Here is a 10,255-nt window from a genome sequence, read left to right as displayed (position 1 = left end):
CACGGTGTGCACCGCTAACGAGTTATCAGGCGCTGCGCATTTTCCAGTGGTGAGGATTTACAGCGCCTTGCACCACTTGCCAAAGATCGCGGCGGATAAATCATAATCCAACTTGCCTTATCACGGATTGAACGATGTATCATTTCGTTAGACATTTTTGACTTCCTGGTGCGGGCAGCGTTTGTTTTTTTTTCTCTCGTGGAAATCATTTTCATAATGTACATAGTTTAACCATGTGTATTTAGTTTCTATTATGGTTTCCATATCTTAATGCCTAAGTTAAGAAAGATCTGAATGCTCCGCGATCCAGCGCTAGTCGATCCTGTCTTGATGCACGCGCTGGATCTCTCCTCACGCCCGCTGCCGTTTTGCTGCCATATCTCCATGAAGTAAGTATAATTAATTCATCCCACTGATAACACGACGTGGCCCCGTGCCCATCAGGGCCAAAAAACGGTGGCAATCTGGGATGACGTCAGACATGTGCCTACGCCATCTTTCAGGCATCTGCTGGGTTCGCCAGCGTCAGTAATCGGTGTCTGATGATATCATCTGTCTCTCCCACAGTTAGCTCGATGCAACCGGAAGGATACCATAAGAAATTCAACATGCACGGTCACGGACAGGCGTACATCGCGCAGCATCAGGCGCTGGCCGCCCATCCGCAGCGTCCCGTCCATGTGGGCGTCCCGGCCATGCCCAGCCCCGGCCAGGTCCCCGTCGCCCCATTCGGCCAGGCCCAGCTGATCGGCCTGCCGCCCCCCGGCAATCAGCCCTTCCTCTTCCCCACTCCCATGCATTCGCAGTTCGTTCAGGCTGGACAGCTGCCCCAGGTCCCTGGCAACGTGCTGCTGACGGAGCAGCCCGTTCTCTTCTGCATTCCTATGATCTTCAATACTCGCGAGATGACTTGGAGCTGTCAGTCGGGATTCTACGTTCATCCGTAAGTATGGCGACTGTTGTTATTATACCAGTATTAAAACAGTTTCAAATAAAATTATAAAACATTCAATCAGGGCTGGCACTCAAATTTTTAACTCGGTAAATGTTAAATGAGCCGTAAAATCGGTCCTTAGAAGGTTCTAGAGTAAAGCCTAACAGTTTTGTGATTTATGCTCGATTATTTGGTTTAGCAGTTTTTTAAAACAAAAATTGGTCTTTTTGAATGTTGCTGTTTTTTTAATTTGATACAGATTTTGCTACAGTATGGCGGTAATATACATACGATGGGTAGATTCTGTGACAGTGTTATAAAGGCATGAATTGGAAAATTATATTGGGTATATACGTAAATGAACTTCGAATAGTTCTGGGGAGCACCTGTTCTGTCTCACCTCTTCCTTATCGTTGCCATTGCATTTTTCGTATTGTGTGCGGATTAGACGCTAGACACCCCGCTGATTGTTATGATCGATGAATGGTGCGACAGCGATAAGAGATCGTTACATAATGGAGGCATCGTAAAGATGTGTATGCAGCATGTAGGAGAGCCTAACGGCGTGGTATTATGTAACATGTCTTGAAATTCCGTTTTGAAAGGAGATGAGCACTCACCCTAGTCAGCAAAAAAATGATGTGAAAAGCATAACAAAGGGGATTAGCATTACTAGTACAACCGTTTCGATAGTGAGGATAATGGAGGAGGAAGTAGATGTACGCTTGCACAATTGATTCCGTAGTATTAAAAATGGGGTTGTTTTCGATTTTCTGGGATGTCTGGTAATTTGTTGCACATAGACTGCAGATTTTTATTAATATTGGAGACTATTAGACTCGTTAACGTTGAAAATTATGAATCTGTTTTTCTGGTAGAAATACTTCAACATTCGTCGCTGGCTACCACATTATGCATCATGGCATGCAGCTGCCGAACGGATTTGGCGGTCCTAACCCGAATATTGCTCACTCGCAGCCACAGACGGGATCTCCGAGCGGATCTAATTATACCGACAGCAGCAGTTCTGGTTCGCGAGATAACTTGGTCGCTCATGAGCCGCATGCGCGCTCTCCGGGCAGTCATGGCGCTGTTCCTCCAGTCAGTGGGGCCATGGTTAATGGTATGTTTAGTCTCCCGACAATGTCATTATGGTGCTACTGCCGGCAGTAGACTCACAAAATTCACAATCTCCAGTCATTATTAAATCTTATTTTCTTCTACAAGGTGGCATCATGTATGGGTATCCGCAACATCATATGGGGCATATCGGTGTGCAGCAGCAGAATGTCAGCGGAGCGGGATTTCAATCGGGTTTGCCAACTTCTTACGCACAAGGGGGACGTAATATTCAAGGAGTGCAAGGAGGCCAGTCTGATAATGGTATGTGGAATCTGTAAGGAATCATAATGGGAAAATTCATAAAAAGATTTGTACATTGTTATTTTGGTGGCACCGTGGCAGTCATACATAACATAACATATTCGCTTTTGCAGCAAACAATGCAAGCCGGATGCAGGCAGACGGACAGGTCTTGGTGGGTTCGGCGGAAGGGGATGAGCGTAAACCGGCTGAACAGGGGAATCGTGATATCCAGGACGGATCGTCGACGGTCCAGTCGCGCTCAAGTTCACTGGGTTCTGCTTTTGAATCTGAGCGTATGTCTGCTGTTTAATTTTTGTTTTCTGCTGTTTAATTATTTGTTTTGGGGTGGTATGGTATCAGGGTTTATGTTTTACAGAGCCTCATGAAGGGGATGGTGATGCTGCGGATGGTGGTCACAAAATGGGTATGTCTTGAATATATTTATTTTCGTACTGGAGATTTTAAAGTCTTTAGCGTATGTCGTTACTATGGCGTAGAATTTTGTAGATTGGCTTTCTATATCAGTTGCGTGCTGATGTTATCCGTTTATTCGTGTGCATAATTTGCAGATGGTCATGAGGGCGGTGATTATTCTCGCTCATCGTCGTCGGATGACGCAGAACTGCCAGTTGGGGGCGATGACCACACAGTAGAGGAGCTGGAAGCCATTTCTCGCGGACAATCAGGTACAGTGGGGTTTATCTGATCAATCTGCGCAGCAGTTGTGCCATGGTGACGTTAATAGCGTCTCTGTATTTATCAGGAATGAAATCAGCGGTGTCGGAACAGGCCGAACCGAAGTCCGTTGCGTCGCAAGTGTATCAGCGCAGCGGACAAAATAGTCCAGCTGTGGAAGTGATGGGACGCAGTGGATCGGCGGTAGAGGGGGCTCTGCTGCACGATGCGGACAAGGATCTCTCGCGTACATCTTCAATGAGTTCGCAGACGAAAACATTCACCGCGGAAGGCAATGGAGGAGATGCGGCACGCGGTAGTGACTCTCCTTTTGTGGACCAAGCTCGTCTGTCTAGTCACACTCCCGATCGGGTAATTAAATGCTAACAGTAGGAATGATCTATGGCTATAGGTTTTTCGTTGTTCATTTAGGCTACGGGAAAAGAATCTGACCAGAATATTTCACCAAGTGCGATTCAGCAAGATGGGGTTCCTGCTGCAGTTGCGGATGGTATGTCAGTTTCGAATAATGTTCCATTTCAAGTAGTTAGGGAGCATCTGTACTCTGTAGTAATACATTGTCAGATTTAGAATGATTTTTAATATTTTTACAGCACCCCAATCGTCAACTCCCAAATCCTGGGCGGATTTGGCTGCACGCAACGTGTCGAAGCCGGCGGCCGCGGCTGGTAATAAGGCTTCAGCGCGTCCTACCATTACTCCGCGATCTGAATCAGCTAGCGAGCGCAAATTGCTGGATAAGACCGTTGTGGTTAAACAGCCGGAGAAGGTGATGCCGGTTATGATTCAGGCCCCGAGTCGTCCGGGTATGACTTACGGTGGTAGCCAGTATCGTCCGACAAACTCGGTATGTTGTCTTTTTATTGAAATAGCTGTACTACAGTTCACGGTATTGATTCGCGCCTAAATATTGTGAGGCTTATCTTGTTGCTTGGGTGGGTTTAGGGTGGTGGTTATATGAACAACGGAGCATCGCGCTCATTCTATCAGCAACGCCAGCCTGGTACGCCTCGCGATTACGAATTTCCTCGGCTGGCTCGTGAGGATGCTGAAAAGTTCCCGAAGATCAGCAGATCTACATGCAAAACCTACCTCGTCAGGTGTCCACTACAATGATTGCCGAAACCATGCGACGTATGCAGTTACTGCTGTCTTGCTCAATTGCCCAGATTTTAAACTGTGTTTTAACAATTTTTAGGCTTTGGGGAAGTTGAGGATGTTCGTCTGCGTTACCATTATAACACCCAGGATATGGTAAGCTTTTAAACGTTCAATCATGAAGGATTTTCAAAATTATATGCCAGTCAAAAGTGGACTGGAACCTGGTATATGAATTTGTATATTAAACTCTTATTGAAAATTGCAGCGATTTTGCTTTGTCCTGTTCAAATCCCGTGAACCCGTGGAACAGTTGTTGAGCATGCAAGAAATCCAGCTTGGAGATCATACTGCCAAAATTCAGCGAAAGCCGCAGACTACCAACACCAATACGACTCGATACTATCACCAACAGCAGCCTCAGGATTATAACAAGCGAGAGTGAGGAAGGGCGCGAACAGTCAATAACGGCACCAAAAAAGTAGTAATTTGCCTTAAGATATTTTCTTGCTAAAGTTGAGCTGAATTATGCTACGTCTGATTCTGATAATGTTTTTTTTGTATTCTTCTTTTTAGCAATTTCGTATTGGTTATTTTCGTTTTGCTTTTAATACTTCTATTTGATGAGCGCTTTGCGTCTAACTTTCTCAGCCTGTTTACTTGAAAAAGTTCTAACGAATTCTTTCAAAAGAGTTTAACGCTGTGGTACCGGACGAGTGAGCTGCAACAGGTTTCCCGTGGCTGAGCAAATGCCACAATATTATTGACGGATATTTAATGGAACGACCGCTGACCGTTGATGAGAGTTGTCTTTCCCGCTGAAATAGATTTTGTTCCTTTTTTTGGCTCTCGACCGCATTGAGCTAGCTATTCCGTCATCGACTGTGCTCTTATATATTTTAGTTTAGTTTCTTGGGGTTTTCTGGTATTAGCGGGAATTTGCTGGAAGTTTACTGTGAGAGAATGAAATCTCGTCTTTTTTACTTGGAATGTTGATTTGACATCTGCTGTTTGAAAGCTCTTCCGAATTTTGTGACTGTTTTGACTCCCTTCCTTCTTTCTCCATCATTTTCTGTGCTTGGTTATTATTATTTCCTGCAATAAAATTGAAAAAAACCGAGACCCTTAGCTGGTTTTTGTTGGTCATTTTATTTTTTTTATCTTTTAAAGTTCAGACATACATATATATACGGACGGAGCTTTTATCCTGATAAGTGACCTTTAATACAGATTCTGCTGTAGAGGCAAACACCTAGGAGTTTTAAGGTATTACGAATAATATAATTATGATTTATTCATATAATCATATTTACAGCACGACACATGAGTGCTTAACTGACTTTTCCGTTTATGTACAGTAATTCCCAATTTACAACGAGTACGAAGAGAAGTTCTGTATTAAAACATAGTAAAATACCTAATACGGTAATGCCTGTTTACCTGAAGTTTTAAATTATTTTTCATTAACAAATACAGGTACAGTAACTCTGTGAAGATCAATGTGTTTTCCTCTGACTATCGCGAAATACTTAAACGAAGATGAAAGAATGTAGAAAGAATTCTACATTTCTGTTGATAAAAATTAGTACAGTGCAATAATCATCATGAATCATGTTGTGTTCATTCACTTTCATAATCGATTGATGCTTGATGAGTGATAGTTTCCGAAGCTTTTGTTAAAAGTGCTCGTGTTGTAATTTGTAATAGTATACGAGTACTTGTAAAACTTTAAATACCAGTTGAAACTTTCATAATAGAGTACTTCATATTATCTACAGTTTTATATTTAATATACCTGTTTGCCGTTATGTACAACTTTAAATACGCAGTGGTAGTACTACGATAGTAACGATTTCACTATAGTGCTACTACCACCAGTCTACTATGTACTACCGTACTACTACTAGACGCTACTACGACTACTATGCTACTACGACACTGTAGCAAAGTGACGGCAAACTGGCAAAGTCAACCCCGACGCCCTACCGCGATTCACCCACGAGTCAACACAAGTGCTGTACGATACTGTACGAGTATCTGGAGTTGTATTTGAGTTACAGTTGAGTCGTTGACTGTTGAGTGACAAAATTTTTTTTGCTTCTGTGGAATATCAAGAACGGAATAAGTACCAGGTTATGTAATCGAAAAACATTTGAATTTTGGAAAAATTCCCCTTAATTCTGCTGCCCATATGCTATTGGTTTGTGAATGATTCAAAAGCTAACGTCAGAAAACTAGGAAAAATGCCCCTCCCGGGTAAAGCGAAAGATACTCAGCCAGCGAAAAAGACTGGAATCATTTCTGGCGTACTGAAGAAATTCCACGCTACCAAGAACTCCAGCTCAAAATCCTCCAAGAAAAAAGCGAAATCATCCGACCGACCGCCATCCAATCCGAAATTGGATAGCCAGTTGAATCCCGCCGCCGAAGAAATCATCACACTGTCGTCGGGCAGCGAGGACTCCGGCGTACGTCGCAGTTCGTCGCCCGAAGACAGCCAGTGTCTCGATCGCATCAGTGATGTACAGGCGCCTTATTTCGCCCGGAAAAAACCCTTGGCTAAAAAGGAGCTCAACAGCCAGGGCCAGTCGGATTCGGATTTATCCGAAGGGGAGATACGGGATGGAGACTCGGGGAGGCTGGCGGTGGAGGATGAAAAGCCAAAGAAGCAAAAACCATTGGCGAAACGGCCCGTTAACGCAACCAAGGCAGATGCACCACGCAAGACGGAGAAATCCAGAGCCGACACCGATACTGGTAAAACCAAAGCGGGCGAGAAAGGAACAAGTGGTAGCCAAGTGGCCAAGGTGTCTTCTAAGCCAAAGTTGGAGTCGAAAAACAAATCACTTGGTGAGAACAACGGGCAGCGTGATCAAGAAAGTTCTTCCGTTTCTGTTAGCCCTGGTAAGTTATAAAATCAGGTAAATTTTTAGCGCGTTTTCATCGGGTGCTAGTCAGTTAGGACTCCAACTTTAGCTTCACATTTTTGTTTAAGTGAGATTATAAAATTGTAAATTAACAGTTGAAGTGATTTGGTAATGTCGTGATTTTTTTATAAAAGCTTATGATGCTTATCCTACAATTTAAGAGCGGTAAAAATAACGTGAGTTTTTATTTGCCTTTGATAACTTGGCGCACCATGTTTCTTTAATTTTATGAATCAGTTGAATAGCGCATATGACACAGAAGTTCCCTGTGCTGATGTTTATTTAGGAAAATTAACGTGAAGTTTGCAGAATTGATTTTGTTTTCTAGGTCCTTCGAAAACGGGTGGGAATTTTGTGAATGGAATTACCACGAAAGACGATATATCTCAGAAAAAGAACGGGTACAACGTTTTCTCGATCATTCAGTAAATTTTTCCAGATTTTTTTCGTATTTTCTTCTGTCGCATTCTAGTTTAAACTTTAAAGAACAAACTAGTACCACGAAAAAAGTCAGCTGTAGAATTTAGCACAAATCACATGCGCAATGATATATCGTGGTACGTAAGTACAGGGAGCAAATAAATAAGTAATTTGCTTCATTAGCGTTTGGTTTTGATATTGTTGCAGACCAGCGACTGCCGAATCGGTTCCCTTAATCCAAGTGTCATTTCTGAATTCCTACCTGAAAACGTAAGATGATACCCGCAAAACTAAAAATGCTGATTTCTGCTAAAATTATCTGTTATCTAGGAAATACGATTCTACATTTCGCAAGCTTATTGAAGGAATTATCGCGCGCGAGCAAGCTAATTTGACGGAGATTTATGCTGCTGGGGCCGAGAATGAGGCAGTAAGTCCCAGTTCACAAATCACAACCGTATTAGTCCTAAATGTGTTAAAATAAGATGTGTTGTCTTTCATTTGCACTTGCTCATTAGGTGGATGTTGTTTACCATGATTGTTTCGAAATCGACACGAATCTTGCCGGCAGTGACGATGAATCGTCCGACGAAGAAGGCGACCCATTCGGTCTTGATATGGCAAAGTGTGTTCGATTAATACTCGGGTTGAACGATTAGCAAGATCAACGCTGTTTGTGTGTTTTAGCATGGTTTCGCTCGCTTTACCGGAGGTTGCTAATGCGGAAGTGCCTACCGCCCAGGAACTAGCCGTTACCAAGTTAGTATTCACAACAATAACCCTTGCGGATTTTAAATTTTGTTGATTTGATAAATTATTCTTTATATAGAAAAAAGTCAGGTTGCTTTAACTGCGGTGGAAACCACAACCTGTATGATTGCACGGAGCCGCTTGATCATGCTCAGATCAACAAGCGCAAACAGGAATTCTTCAACTCTGCCCCCATGGCCGGATCGTACGTGCAATGCAAGCGTTTGTGTATGTCGAATTGTGTTTCAGCTCGAATTATTTTGCAGAAATCGCTATCATGAGAATGTTCCGGATGAAGATCGTGTTCGCCCCAGCGATTTCCCCGACTGTGGGCCGGGTAAAATAAGGTAGATACGCCCTGATACGGTGCTGCTTGTAGGCCGGTACTTTGACGCGGATGTTGCCGTTTTTCGTGCTCTCTGGTGGGTCTGCAGTGCGGATTTGCAGAGTGCTCTAGGTTTAGACCGGAAAGAAGTGCCGCCGTGGATTCTGCGGATGCGCAGCTGTGGTTTTCCGCCCGGATACATCCGCAGTTGTGTCGTCGAGAAATCGGGCTTGGATTTCATTCATGAAGTCGGTAAGAGGCTGTCATTTTAAATAGGTAGAAATCCAGGTACTCTATTCCCTTATTCATTCCCTTACCCGTAGTATCCATTCCCTGGTTTAGACGGTAATTATTAAGTTATTGTTTAAAGTGATTACGTTGATGCAGTGTTGTCTTATCGTTAAGTTGCTGGTTTAATAATTATAGTTAAGTAGCTTACGTCAGGTATTTGTTTTGTAGATGACGTTGCCGCTGAAGAAGAAGGAGGTAAATAAAAGTGCAATATGAATAAAAGAAATTCCGTTTCATTAAGTATTTGGTAATAAATTTAGTCAGCTGCTGACTTGTGTATGCTTGTAGTTAAGTTCGATTTCTCGAAATTGCCATCTTATCCCGGATTTTCCGCACCTTTTACCCGGGAAGTACAAAGAGTAAGTTATGAATTTATGCAGCTTTGTATCATCTGCTTGACGGGTTTTGTTTGAAGGGACCTTTCTTTCGCCACTACGAAGAACCGTTGCTCCTACAGTCCAATGACACCGTGATCCGTCTCCTGCAGAGCGTGGTAAGTGTCTGGATAGAAGTTCCGTGCAGTCGCAATGGTTTTTGTCACCAGGCACCCGCACCATCCGGCCAGCCACGCTCCCCGTCCCCGGAGGTGGCGGATATGGACATGTCCGACGAGGAAACCAGCACCCGTCACCAGCCGACCTTCGTCTGCCCCTCGGTTATCCCCGCATCACCGGACGCATCTCCCAGCAAAGAGATCGTCAGTCTGGGCAGTGGTGACAGCAGTCGTTACGCGTCCCAGGAGAGTCTATCATCCATTCAGGGTTTGGAAGTGTACGATGTGGCCCGCAACGGCGGCATGGTGGGTGTCAGTCAGCAGGTGTCTTTTGAAATTGTGGAAACACTGACACCGGTGACGACGCACCAGCCCCATGAAGCCCGTGTCCTTAAGTCGACATCGATGATGTTCCTGAACAGTGTGGTCAAATCAGCCGATCTGCCGCATTTGGATAGTTTTGCCGCCGGTGTACCGTTGTTTGTGCACGATGAAAGTCCGAGCACGGGGCGGTATCATAATATCCGCAATACACTGGCGGAAACCAGGAAGCGTAAACGCGACACGAATAAGTTTGAATGAGTATAATTTGTCATGTCCTCACTGTACTGCAGGTAAGTGGAGGAGCAGCCAGGCATCAGATTTTGTGGCACAACTTGTAAATGAATTGTTGTAATACGGTCGACACTTTTCGTCCACTTGGTAAATGGTTTTGGCGGGGAACCTAATCTTTAACTGACCTAATAATGGGTATTTGCTATTTGGTGAGCCTTTAAATGTATTTGGAGCAAATTCTTTTGTTTTATCCGAAAGATTTAATAACATTGGTTTTGAAATGGTTTTCATACTAAATATTGTATTGATGTCATGATTGTGCCACAAAAGCTTGGAACTGAAATAAAAAGTGATTTCCAGGGAATTTGGATTGTTGTGCGTTTGATTTCATCCATACCTCT

At 43.7% G+C, this 10,255-nt stretch overlaps 2 protein-coding genes across 3 annotated transcripts; both read left to right on the top strand.

The window, feature by feature from the left end:
* The first annotated feature begins 139 nt into the window (after positions 1–139).
* Positions 140–5,203, top strand: LOC129591535 (uncharacterized). The gene is made up of 13 exons (XM_055487205.1): positions 140–389; positions 568–943; positions 1,813–2,057; positions 2,162–2,317; positions 2,431–2,592; positions 2,676–2,723; positions 2,869–2,985; positions 3,063–3,346; positions 3,407–3,485; positions 3,589–3,842; positions 3,941–4,129; positions 4,194–4,249; positions 4,362–5,203. The coding sequence occupies exons 2-11, from the start codon at positions 576–578 to the stop codon at positions 4,109–4,111; spliced, it is 1,884 nt and encodes a 627-aa protein (XP_055343180.1). The 5' UTR covers positions 140–389; positions 568–575; the 3' UTR covers positions 4,112–4,129; positions 4,194–4,249; positions 4,362–5,203.
* Positions 5,204–6,166: 963 nt separating this feature from the next.
* LOC129591534 (uncharacterized) lies at positions 6,167–10,237 on the top strand. 2 transcript variants are annotated; one of them, XM_055487203.1, is made up of 13 exons: positions 6,168–6,997; positions 7,349–7,421; positions 7,648–7,710; positions 7,771–7,870; positions 7,959–8,065; positions 8,128–8,199; positions 8,270–8,395; positions 8,457–8,537; positions 8,625–8,767; positions 8,975–9,001; positions 9,095–9,165; positions 9,222–9,299; positions 9,351–10,237. In XM_055487203.1, the coding sequence occupies exons 1-13, from the start codon at positions 6,337–6,339 to the stop codon at positions 9,879–9,881; spliced, it is 2,133 nt and encodes a 710-aa protein (XP_055343178.1). In that variant the 5' UTR covers positions 6,168–6,336; the 3' UTR covers positions 9,882–10,237. The 2 variants fall into 2 exon arrangements, with proteins under 2 accessions (XP_055343177.1, XP_055343178.1); XM_055487202.1 differs by having other exon boundaries at positions 6,167–6,997; positions 9,222–10,237.
* Positions 10,238–10,255: the final 18 nt, after the last annotated feature.

This window comes from Paramacrobiotus metropolitanus, unplaced genomic scaffold (assembly GCF_019649055.1).
Source record: "Paramacrobiotus metropolitanus isolate TYO unplaced genomic scaffold, Prichtersi_v1.0 Parri_scaffold0000047, whole genome shotgun sequence".
NCBI lineage: Eukaryota > Metazoa > Tardigrada > Eutardigrada > Parachela > Macrobiotidae > Paramacrobiotus > Paramacrobiotus metropolitanus.
This window is presented reverse-complemented; position numbering and strand designations above follow the sequence as displayed.